Source organism: Equus caballus, chromosome 4 (assembly GCF_041296265.1).
Source record: "Equus caballus isolate H_3958 breed thoroughbred chromosome 4, TB-T2T, whole genome shotgun sequence".
Taxonomy (NCBI): domain Eukaryota; kingdom Metazoa; phylum Chordata; class Mammalia; order Perissodactyla; family Equidae; genus Equus; species Equus caballus.
This window is the reverse complement of record NC_091687.1, coordinates 68,177,413-68,190,432: the sequence shown is the minus strand read 5'-3', so window position 1 is coordinate 68,190,432 and position 13,020 is coordinate 68,177,413. Positions and strand designations below refer to the sequence as shown.

Genomic DNA, 13,020 nt, shown 5'->3' with positions numbered 1-13,020 from the left:
AAAGGTGATGTTCTTTCCACTCCAGATTTTTATCCTCTTTCATTCTTTATGTTTAAGAGAATTTTATTGGGTATCTTCTATACATTAGAAAGAATGTTGTATGTTCTTCATACTTTATCTCATTTATGCTTCACAACACCCTCCAAATGCAGGTGTCCCTACCCCCTGTTTATAGGAAAATAAAGGGACAGAGACCCCAGATAGGTGGCCCAAGGTCAAGACCACACAGCTCATATACTGTGCATTTACTCATTCACTACCAGTCACTTGCATCAAGAATAGATTTAGGTACTCAAAAAAAATCATGGCTAAAAAAATGCTGGTTGATAATTAAAGAAATAGAACCACGTCTGACTCATTTTTGCATCAGCTAGACCTAAAATGGTACAAAGGCTAAGATGACTTTGAAAGAGGCTTAAAGCTCAGTCTCATTCAACCTTCCCATGGTTTTGGGCATCACGACATATTTTCATTGCCTCAAACTCTGTTATTTATTTCTGTTTGGCACAGAGGTCTCCTCTGGCTTCTCGTGACTGAAAGCAGTTGAGGACAAAGCCAGATGAGGTCAGCTCAGGCCGATGGAACAATGGGCAGAGTAAGGTGCTCTATCCAAATGGAGCAGAGCCTTTTAAAGCCAAGGCCTCAACTAAACATGACTATATGATCCCCTACGTCTGCACCTCGGTGGAAACTGCCATCTCCCCTCTTCGGGAAGTGAGAGTGGGGCTGGTGGTGTCACTAAATCAAACACAAGCTGTGAAGTCTGAGCTCCAGAGTGTCATGCAACTAGCTGTGGAACTCATATGTGACCTCGTCAGTAAGAAGAGCCTAGTAATAGCACCCACCTCAGAGGGGTGGTCCCAGCATTAAATGGGGTTAGCCTTCTGACTATAGAGAAAGTTTCAGTACATATTAGCGATGATGAGATGGCGGGGTTGTTAATGACCCCGTCCCCACAGGAACCCTCCTAGCGCTTCTCACAAAAGGTACCTCTTTGTTTCTGGGGGAGCTGCCAGGAGGGTGGACAGGGGATCCAACTGTAAAATCTTCTTTCCACAAGGCCCACATACTTTTGGAAAAAGAGATGTGTAGTAGCCAGGAAGGATAGAGCAGGCAATACAGTCTGCTTCTTCAAAAAAATTTTTTTTTAATTTCCTCAGGCAATGCAGGGGAGGGGAAGTAAGTTCTTAACAGGATTTCCACAGCAGAGCTAAGTTATCTTCCAAAGTCCTTGTGCTGGCCCCTGAGGAGGGAAAGTGTGAACCAGAGGAACATTGGAGAGACGCCTAGAAACAGAAAGGTGGCCCCTGAGGCAGGATGGGGCACTGACAAGCTCTAACAAGCCGGGGGGAGGGGGCGGGGTGGGAGAAATGCCTGTGCCTGGAGGGAAGGAAGCTCCAGGCCCAAATATGGTCCATAAAGAAGAAATGCTAATGAGATACCAGTGACACAAAGAGCATTGACCTCCCCACAGCAAGAGGACAATGAAAACCATCAACCCTGCCACAAGTGGCAGGCCTCAAGGGAAGCTGGAAACCCCACCATGGCCTGCTGAGGCTCGTTACTCAAGCCACCAGGTTGGCACAGCATCCTGTTTTTGTCGTGTGGAATAAGGAAGCCCATTATTACTAACATGTGCTGCAAGAGTTCATTAGCACGGAAGGTTCCCCGAGGACTGGCATAAATGATGTGATCCCATCTTTCCCAATGAATATTTATAAGCAGACCATGTTCAAGTCTACTTAGTGTATCTCCCTTTTTTTCCTTCTTTTATGGGAGGTTTTCAGTTTTATGTCTGAGGCTTTTTAAAGCAAGACTAATTAGGTGTTTTTTTTTCCTTTTTTTCCTCCCCCCTTTATTCAATTGTGCAATAGCAACAGCTGTTGTTTTTTTGTGCCTCATTTGGCACTCAAGTAAAAACAGCAACTTTTTGTTTATAATAATAACAGATGTGAATAAAATTAAAAGCTGTGTATAACAGAGAAGGGAGGACATGTTCTGAATATATGGATATATTTTTTCATTCACTGGAAGGTATTGAATAGGTTTGACATTTTCCCAAAACGCATAAAACCTTGAAAGGTTTCAAGTTGCTGAGGTGAATTCAATGAAGCTCATGCTTTAAAAGATAATGGTTGCTTTATTCAATGCCCTGGAACCGTGGGTTTCTGAAAAAGAGATATTTCCATAAGGAGGCTATTTCCATTTGGGGCTACAATGGAGGCCAGGGTTAGAGAGGGAAAACTTGTCTAAAGGGGTCAGGGATGCTGGTAGGCAGGAGCAACCCCGTGGGGAATTTATTAATAAACAGCCACATATTACTTTGAATGGCTAAAGGAAGAAAACTCTGATTTGAGGAGGGAAAGAGAAAGGAGGAAAATGCAAATGATGGTTATGATGTTCAACAGAAAACCCAGCAAAACAAGCAAAGGAGTTGGAGACGTTGAAACAAAGAACTGGGAGAAGTCAGTAAGAAAAAGGAGGGTGAGGACAAGAGCAAGATAAGAGCTATTTTCACACAAGGTTAGAAACTGAGTGGGAACTGCAAAAAAGGAGGAGCAGGATTTGCAAGGGGCATGTCGCTATTTGTGAACCTGGAAGCTTCAGGGGACCTGGATTCTGTGTTCAGAAGGTGGCTTGTGACCATGCCACACACGGGATGTTTCCCAAAATGCTAAAGTAAAGAGAAAGGCAGCCTGCATTCCAAACATACCTGAGGACAGCTGCTGATGGGAACACACTGCTTCTTGCGACACTCCGTCTTGCCTTTCACACAAGCACAGATGGTGCAGTTAACAGAGGACCACATCTCTCCATCCTACAGGAGAGAGCACAGGATTCTGCCATCAGCTGTAGGCTGATGGGAGCTAATCTACCAGGCTGGGATTTCTCTACCAAGAAAAACATTTCTTATCCTGAGTGAGGGATGCCATCATTAGACTAAACAACTCTGAGGTGTCCTATCCACACCTAACTGATTTAATGTAAGATTAGATTTGAGGCGGGGGTGTGTGTGCATATATGCGTGTGTGTTCCCCCTCCAGGATATAAAAAATATTCTTGCGCATCTAACCAAGTCATATTTGCATCTTCCTCCTCCTGCATTGTTTACTTTGTTCTGCCCTGGGAGACAAACATAAGTTTTCATATCTGATGCAATAGCAACTGCCTACTTTTTCAGTTTGATAGGACTGAACTGTTGAAGCTGTCTCAGGCACCAGCAATTAATTGAGATGTCCGGAGGTGGTTAGTTTATTCTAAGCAGATGTGACATGGTTCTGGACCACACAGGACACAAACATGCAAAGAACAGTGGCTAATTCAAATGACTCCCACTGCCCAGGCAGACACCTGATTAGCAAGCCATCTGAAAATATGGAGCCCAGGCAGAACACTCCAACAGCCATTTATACCATGTTCCTGCCTGTCCCATACTCACCTCTCAAAAAGCTGGGTAGCACTTTGAAACACGTTTTCTAGCCTAAAAAGGGCTGTTTGAGGAATTTCTTTGGCTCGTTGAATTTATAATCTGCAATTGACAAATGCCCAGCCACAAGAAGCCCTGTACCTCCGGAGAACATGCAGGGATGTGCATCTTTGCTTATGGGAAAAGAGATTGCAGGCAATAGAACTGGGATTGAAAACAAAACAAGGATTCCTTCCTGGGCTTGTGGATCTAAGCAACAAATTTTGTTAAAAACAGAAACTAGCTCAGCTCTTTGATAACTCTTCTTCTACCCCTTCCTTCTCATTTTTTGAAGCTTTTTAAGGACTACCTACTCTCTATTGCCTTTTATTTCTCAGGAGAGAAAGACCTAACTGATCCTGTTTCAAAGGCCATCTGACTATTCCAAATTCTCTCAGTGCACATTTCAAGAATAACCCTGGAGGCTGGCCCTGCAGCCTAGTGGTTAAGTTCGGCACACTCCACTATAGCAGCCCAGGTTCGTGGGTTCGGATCCTGCGTGTGGACCTACATCTCTCGTCAGCCATGCTGTGGCAGCAACCCACATACAAAATAGAGGAAGAGTGGCACAGATGTTAGTTCAGGGCGAATCTTCCTCAGTGGGGAAAAAAAAGAAGAACCCTCTGTAAATTACTTCAGGCTTCATTCACATAAAGGAAACTTTCTATAAGGAGTCCTTGAAAGTACTTTGCACACACCACCATCATGAGGGTGAGTCTACTGTATCGTCTGCTCTGGAGACAGAGGATGACTTTATGTAAAGAGAACATATGAGTGGCTCTGAAAGCCTGGTGTAAATGAAACACACATATGACCCCCTTCCCCTGGGCTTGACATATCGTGTCTTCTTACCAATTCGATAAGAACCAAGCCTCTCCCTCCAACTCTGTTGGTGTAATAGGAAGTCTGGCTAAGTGCAGCATGCCTGAGGAGCTTCCACATCTGACTTGACTCTGAGGGTCCCAATTCTCATGGGCATCATGAGATGACACCTTCGGGTACAGAGAGACTCCCCCCACCCCTGGGCACAAAAGACTAGATGGGAAACACCTTGGACAAATCCAACTCCATCCTGACATTTAATGGTCACTGTACAACTTCCCACTCAGGCCATCAGAAAACAACATAAAACACACCTGAGATGTGTAGCAGATGACCAGCAGACAACCTGCTAGCCCAGCTGGGGCAGGGTTCTCTCACCATTGCTCAACTGCCATGCTGGCTACACAGGCCATGAACATCCTCACCTGAACATCTTCCAAATGAGGAAATCGCTCTGTGAAAATGTAGCTTTGTGAAAAAGTTCTAAAATTATCAAGCTACAGGACCGTCAGGATTTTGGCAAGGGGCACTGAGCATCTTGGACTGAACGAGATGCTCCCAGGGATTCAGGCACCCATAGCTGCACCATCCAGGGGGACATCTTCAGTTCAACCCCAATCACCAGCCGACCACATTTGGAAAAGGCAACGATGTTTTATGGGTTTAAAATATTTTATAAAGCAAAAAAAAAAAAAAAACCCAAATAGAAACACTTTTGATACAGTTGCTTCTCTGCCCCTATATATACTGGTTCTAAATGTTTACGTATATATAATATTGTAACATAAATAAGTACATATAAATGTAATATATTTTTATAAAATATATTTATCTTGTATATGATATATATTATATAAATAATAATATATAAATATATATAAATACACACATGCACGCATATGTATACACAACATATGGATTACTCCAATCCACACTCTGTCTGGTGTTTTCTACAATTCAATATAATACAGTAGTTCCCATGAGCTTGGCTCATGACGTACCCGGAAAATCTTGTTGCCAAACTTGCACATTTTGATGTCTTCCGGCGGCACTCGTAGGAGGCACTCCTCACAACAGCCGTCCTCACCTTTGTCGCAGCCACCAGGGTGGGAGCACTTCCTCTTACACACTACGGTAGAGTCCTGGGGACCCAAAGGCAAACTGGAAATTAGAAACGATTCCCACCTCTACCAAACATCCCACCTGGCCTTCCTTTATCAACCCACGACTGACTGCTTTAGGACATATTCTGTAGATAGTATATTTTAATTTGTTGCAATCAATCTTTCATTCACTTCAAATTGTTATTTGTTGATTTAATATCTGGACTAGAAGATGAGGAAACTATGAACAGTGTGACATATGATCCCTACCTTCTAAGGGCTTATAATTTAATGCTCATGAGACTGATGATTCTGCTCCAGCCAGCGCGCGGCTAGAAAGCCCAGCTCACTCTGAGCCAGCCAGCTTCCTTCTTCCTGTTCCTCTTTTGCATCCTTCATTAACAGTGATCTCTTGGGTCTGCTCCATGGCTTTGTGCCATCTTCCAGGAGTTTAGTGTAAAGGCAGGATATCTTTGATCAAAGAGCAAAAATTAAGAGCTAATGTTCCACCTCATGATGAAATTCCTTAGTATGTTCTGTGTTCACAAAGGAACTGAATGAGCAATTCCAAAACTGGACCTGGGTTCTAGGGCTCTTCCGTTAACCATGTGACCATAAACCGTAACCAGGCCACTTTACCTCCGAAGGTAACAAGTTCATATATGTAACTTAAAGGGGTACAGCTTGATTTCTAAAGAAGTGGTATTCCATGAACAAAACAGCCAAGTCAATTGTGCCTACTGATTCATTCAACAACACATTGGAGGAAAGTTCACAGCAGCTTAAGAAAAGTAAACTACTCTAGTTTCCCAGCCAACAAGATGCAGTTTCGCCTGGAGAACGCTGTCAGCTGGAATGACTGTAAGAGCAAAACATTCAGGAAACTTAGTGGAGACAGGGCTGGAGGGAAGCAGTGTCTCAGGGTAGACCAGCAAAGTGTCGAGTTAGTATGAGACCAACGGCAGCAGAATGAGACCAAATGAGATATAGACCCTTTGAGAGAGGACTCATTTCTGAGCATTACATACAAATAGGTTGTGCAAGTCAACCTATGTATCTTCTGTAGCTTCCATGTTACTTCTATGACTTCAAGAGGCACTTCTGATACCATCTACTATACTCCCTATACTATATATATATATATATACAGTACAGTATATACTATACTGACCTATTCAACTGAGATTAATACAATGAAATGATCCTTCAAAAAAATGGCATTTGTTATCCTTTATTGTTAAGCCTCTAACCACATCATCTAGTGGATAGGATTTAGAGTGGAACAAGACCAGGGAGGAATGGCAGTTTATTTATTAGGTGTGTTATCTTGTACAAATCCATCTCCCTGAGCCTCAGATTCCTCATCTTCAAAATGGAGATAACACCTACTTCTCAGGTTTATTGTGTAGTTTAAATGAAATATGTAAAGTACCTGGCACAGTGCCTGGCACATAGAAATTATTATAAATCAACTCATAAACTGGAAAAAATCCTTTGTCAAATTGCATGTCTTTATTTCTAGTTTGAGAAACAAGAGCATTCACCAGCTCTCAAATAAAGCATACTTCATGGTAGATCTCCCAAGTTTTACTAAATACACACACCCACACACACAGCACCCATTAGATCATCTGCCTGGCATAAGTTAAGCAATGAGAATACAGGGATGAGATGTGCTTCTGTCTTCAAATTGCTCACAGAGCAAGAGGAGAGATAATCATGTGAACAACTAAATCGCAATATAAGGCGGTAAACAGAGCTAGTAAAGGTGTAGAGGTAGCAGAGAAGAGGGAATAATTACCACTCTAGGAGGTCAGGCAAGCCTCACTAGAGGAGGTGACATCTGAGATAGGCTGTTGTGGATGAAGAGGAGTTTGCTAATAAAATTTCAAGAAGATGAAAACACTATAGGTAGAGGAATCATTAAATTTGAAGGCACAGAGATCTGCGACCATACTGTGTTCAGAGAACTATTAAACAGTATCCTGCACCTGCCGTGGCACTGGATGAGGACGCTGGAGAGGGAAGCTCTAAGCAGATAGAAAATAATGATTATTCAAAATGATTGCAGTCTGATTCTTCAAGCATCCAATTTCCCAAAGGTGACTGTGAACTCACACTCTGATAAAACAACCTCTGGAAGGGACAGTATTAATTACGCTTCTTTTGAGCACTGGAACATATTGCCTAATCATCTCTCAAAGAATCCATGAGACCCAAAGCACGGCAAGCATAGCTAATTCCCATTCATGGGACGCCTGGCTTTCCTGTAATCAAGAGAATTGGGAATGCACTTGGGAATGCGATGTGTTTCGTCAAAGGCTCGGTGTCCCCAAGAGGAAGCTAAAACCTGTGAAATTCCTGGAGGGGGAGAGAGGTCCTGAGGACGGAGGCCAAGGCAAACAGAAGGAGTGGCTATATGTGTAGCATAGGATAATACAAACCACAGAAGAGAGGAAAGAGCCTCAGGAAAGTATTCTCAGGCTTAGGAACTCCTCGATGTTCAGTGCCAGGGAACAGACAGTTCAGCCCTTACTCAGCCACCTCCCTGAAGGAGTGCATGCTACTTAGCAAAGCATGCCTCAAGTAATCAGGAACTTCTGAACTCTAATCCCGGCTACTGACTCATAGCTGACATTGAGCAAAGCTCCTCTCTTTCCCTCTCTAGCCTTTTAGCTATTAAAAACAAAACAGCAACCATCACCAACAAAATATATTATTCTAAACTCGTGTCACACAGATGTTTGAGTTAGCTCACTAATGAATGATCCTAAAGTCCCCCATATAAATGATTCTCTTCTTGGTTTCAAAAATAAATCACCTCCTAAGTAGAGTCTATGAATGTGTGATGTGTATCCCTTTCAAATTCTGGAGCTGTGGAATTCTTTCCTTACCAGTCATTATACTTCTGGGTGCCTTTCAAGAAAAGTGAGCAATGCCTCAAGTAAGAAATGGTACGACGAACAAAACATAAATACTCTCTTCCCAAATTACCAGGTTTATCTTTGCGATGAACTGTAAATCCATGCCTTTCTTTTCTCTTGAATGTGATTAAAGCCATTTTTATTGCCACTTGTGTCAGAGAATTCATCTTGGATAATTAGAGCCAGGGAACACCACCATGTGTATTTGTCCAATTCTAGAAAGTGGCTCAGGACAGCCCTTCACAGTTCACTTCTCACCACCAGGAGCTAACTAGTTGGCCCTAAGAAGATGACAGTGAGTTGCAATTTGGCTCCTATGTTTGAACTTCCTTGTGACTTTGAGTATGATTTCCCTCACAAGATGGCATCAATAACGCCTCCTCTTGATAAGTGACTTGTCATCACGTTTGACTATAATGTTAACACTAAAACCCAAAACATGATCACTGTTGGACCACAGCCACTCAGAACCACCTTACCCTGCAGGTGCACACAGTGCAGTTATCGTAGAGAAATGAGGATCCATTGTCATAAACGTCACTGCGAAAGAGGCAGCTTCCAAATGGAAGGTCAAACACTTTCCTCTGACCTAGAGGGGAGCAATGGGAGAGTGTAAGAAGCCAGGGATGGCTCACTTTGTCATCAGCAATTGCATCATGGAACTGTTAAACATTCTCACAAGACCAGGTAAAGCTGGTGCACAAAAATAGAGCCTTGTGTCATATGTTCCCATGGGATCCCCAGGAGTCATTAATTTAGAGAGCTTTTGTAAAAAAGAGTTTGAGTCCACACTGAATCTTGTAAATTCAACACATCTTTATTATTTGTCCATCACAGTGACCTAAGATGACTTAGACATAGACCCGTACTCATGGAGCTCACAGTCTAATGGGGAAACAAACCCACAAAAGATGATCTTAATACGACAATATGGTAAGATCTAGAAAGAAGCCAGTCCGGGAGCTATGGGAACAGGGAGGACAGACAAGACTTCTTGGAAGATGTGATGCCTGAGCCGCATCTTAAAGAACAAGTAAAATTATCCAGAAGGTAGGTATTAGCAAGGAGGAGGCAGGAAAAGCCAAGAAATACCAAGAAGGGCTAGAATGAGCAAAAAGAAGAACTAATGACGTAACATTTCAGTTGAAGAAATTCCAAGCCCATTGTCATGAAGGGTGAAGCCAACTCAAAGGGCGCATAGGGGCAGAATCCAGCTCCACATGCCAAGTATCCACACTTTCATAGGCATCACATCTCTGTAGAATTAGCTTGGTTTTCCCTGATGTGAGGATTTGATTGATGACCAAAAGGTCCCAAAAAAGCAACCCCAAAAAAGGAGTACAATTCAATTTCTTCCTTTCTTTCAGTATTTGAGTTTCTACTTTCTGAAGCACATAAAAACATCCTTGAAATGCTACTTTAATTAAGAACTAAGTTAAGGGGCTGGCCCGGTGGTGCAGCGGTTAAGTGCGCATGTTCTGCTTCGGCAGCCCGGGGTTCTCCGGTTCAGATCCCGGGTGTTGACAAGGCGCCACTTGGCAAGCCATGCCGTGGCATGCATCCCACATATAAAGCAGAGGAAGACGGGCACGATGTTAGCTCAGGGCCAGTCTTCCTCAGCAAAAAGAGGAGGATTGGCAGCAGATGTTAACTCAGGGCTGATCTTCCTCAAAAAAAAAAAGAACTTAAAGATTGGCGCCTGAGCTAACATCTGTTGCCAATCTTCTTTTTTTCTTCTCCCCAAAGCCCCTCAGTACATAGCTGTATATTCTATTTGTAGATCCTTCTGGCTCTGCCATGTGGGACATGGTCTCAGCATGGCCTGATGAGCAGTGCTAGGTCCGTAGCCAGGATCCAAACCTGCGAAATCCCAGGCCACCAAAGCAGAGCACACAAACTTAACCACTCAGCCATGGGGCTGGCCCCAGAAGTCAAAAACTGATGGTCACTTCCCAGATTTATAGTCATACTCTTTCTTCTTGTAAATGATTAAAAGCAATCTCTATTTATCAGGAGACACAATGAAATGCTGAAAACACCTATAAACATATACGAAATGTTATTCTTAGAATTGTTGGAATGACAGTAAGAATTTAAAAAAGTGCTATCGTCCTATCAGAGTCAACTTCAAGGCTAGGATACAGTATAGACAAAGAATTAAATCATTAGTTTGGTTCTCACCACCAGAAGCACACTCGCCTCAAAAGATGGCAGTGAGTTATCATTTGGGTCTCATGGATGAATTCCCTGATGACCTTGTATATGATTTCTCCAGGCCTCTCTTAGTTCACTTGCAAAATGGTATCAATAATGCCTCCTCCCAATAACACGCTACCATCTCTATCTACAATGTTGATATTGAAGTAGGCAACCACAAACTCTTTCACGATTAGATAAAAGTTAGCATAATGACTGTTTTTGCACCCAGCAAGTATTAATATCTCAACTAAGAAAGGTATTCTTATGTGTACACCCAGGTCCTGAGTCTCTTGAAGTTCCTGAGAATTTATAGAGTAAATTAGAGAATTATGTGCAAAATACAAAATTCATCCTTTCTTTAGATTTTCTTCTAAGGAACCCCCTAGGATCACCCTGAAGAATCAGAAAGCTGTGGGCAGGTCACCCACCCCATCAGAATCACTTCAGTCACATCACACCTTAGTTTTAGGGTATTCTAGTATAAGAAATATCTCTAAGCAGATCTTTGTGTGTGTGTGTATTTACTAAAAAAATGATGTTGATGTCCTTTTTCACTGCTTTAAACACTTTCCTCTATATTAATCAGGGGTACATTCCTGTCCTTTAAGAATTAAAAATAACTCTGCTTCAATTGAGCAATTCTTTACAACTTGTGATAACCTGGTTTGTCTTTTTCTTATCTTTTAGCTACATGTGCTTCATGTATTTTGTAAGTAGCCTTAAAACATTTTTGGCAAAAATCAGGATATAAATAAATATATAGATATAATCAAGCTTCCTTCTCCACTAATCAAAATACATCTTCTTCATGGCCGACTTCCATACCGCCTCTTCAGAGACCCTTTCACTGCTTAGAATGAACTTCAGAGGCCCTTTCACTGTGTTCCTGTAGTTTCTTGCTTTTACTACAATTACAGTTCTCAATATTGTTGCATAGATAGAAGGATGGATGGATGCGTTGGTGGATTGATGTATCAGTAGATTGCATCAATCTACTCACCAAAAGACTTGTCAATGAGTTTATCCCCCTGAACAAATGTGACCAATGGCTTAAATTATCCCTCAATAAAATGAAAATTTTACCTAAAAATATTGATGTACAGCTCTTAGCACAGAGATCAGCACTTATTAAACATCCCTAATAAGTGGCAGGTGAAAAGTATTATCATTATTAGTGGTGGTATAATTCAAATATGATCCTGGGCTGTGTCACTCCGAGAGGGAAATGGGGTGCTCTGCGTATACAAACCTGTGAGGAGGCTCTTCATTGAAAATGAGAAGAGACAGGAAGAGAACAGTGTAACGTAAAAGGTACAAGAATGTTATGTAAATGAATTCTGGTCAAGGGAAAACAACAGCAAATCAGCATCCAACTAGTCAAAAGTCTAATTGGTCTAAGAGTTCAACATCTAGAAAGCATCCTAGTGTTTTCTTTTTTTCCTTTCTGTCTTTTGTTATGTGGGTATGTTTCTTTTTACCCCATCACAGCCCAAAATAAGATAAAACATTCAAAAGAATGGTTCAGAGACTCCGTGTACAGCCTGATTTAAGCTATTTCCACATTATTTCCCTGGGGTTTAGCCCAACCAAAAAAGGTCTCATTTGGGAGCATTATGATTTTCAAGTTTCCTAAGACTTGCTATTCCTTTTTAGTCTGACTTATGACCACAAATGGACAGAAAAATCTGCATTCAATACAATAGTCATTGCTCATATGAGAAACTTCTGAGCTGACTCAGCACATCTACGGTACCAGCTTCAAAACATTCATCAAGCCCACTTATCTTCAAAGCCAGGCCCTAAATGCCACCTTCTCTGTGATGACTTCCCTGATTACATGGAATGCTACTTCCACCGGGACCCATAGCACGATGATTTCGCCCACAGTGAACTGGCAAATTCTATTCCAGCAGTACAAGCACGCATTGGCAGAACAGGAAGCACACACATCAGTGGAAATGTCTTTAGTCAGGCACATCTAAACAATCCTCCTTTCCTCTTATAATTACTTCATATTTAATCAAAAAGTATCTGTGTGTGTGGGTGTGTATAAATGTGTGTGTATGTGTATGTACATGTAGCAAGAAGGCAAACATCGTTAGACAAAGAAATAGCAATAGAATTCCTCAAAGAGAAGAAAACTGCCTTAGTTTAACAAGATACCTTTATGTGCCAATTGGGTTGTAGAAAGATAGACTTCAGGGAGTGGCTGTGATAAGCTGGGAATGAGAAAAATAAATCAACAAGATTTCTTGGATTTGGGGAAAGCAAATTATGAAAGAAAGGACAGAAGATTCAAGGAAAGAGTGTGGACAATAACTGATAGGAGAGGCTAGAGCTCAAACAAAAGAGACAAACAGTTAAAGTTTCCTAAACGTGATTCCATTTTAGCTCATTCACCATGCTTCTCTATAAAGTAATCACCCTCAGTTACTGCAAATCTTCAGAAAAATCTGCGACATAAGCCTTGATTCAATAGCACCATAGGAAGTGAAAAGACTGGATG

The 13,020-nt window shown here is 41.9% G+C and overlaps 1 protein-coding gene across 7 annotated transcripts in view; it reads right to left on the bottom strand.

The window, feature by feature from the left end:
* The window catches only part of BMPER (BMP binding endothelial regulator), a 234,154-nt gene that overhangs the window by 90,986 nt on the left and 130,148 nt on the right, over positions 1-13,020 (bottom strand). For all 7 annotated transcript variants that reach the window (XM_070264816.1, XM_070264821.1, XM_070264818.1 and 4 more), the window contains exons 8-10: positions 8,795-8,904; positions 5,290-5,430; positions 2,714-2,818 (exon numbers count right to left, since the gene is read on the bottom strand). In XM_070264816.1, the coding sequence (XP_070120917.1) occupies positions 2,714-2,818; positions 5,290-5,430; positions 8,795-8,904 (356 nt within the window). The remainder of the gene's footprint in view (positions 1-2,713; positions 2,819-5,289; positions 5,431-8,794; positions 8,905-13,020) is intronic.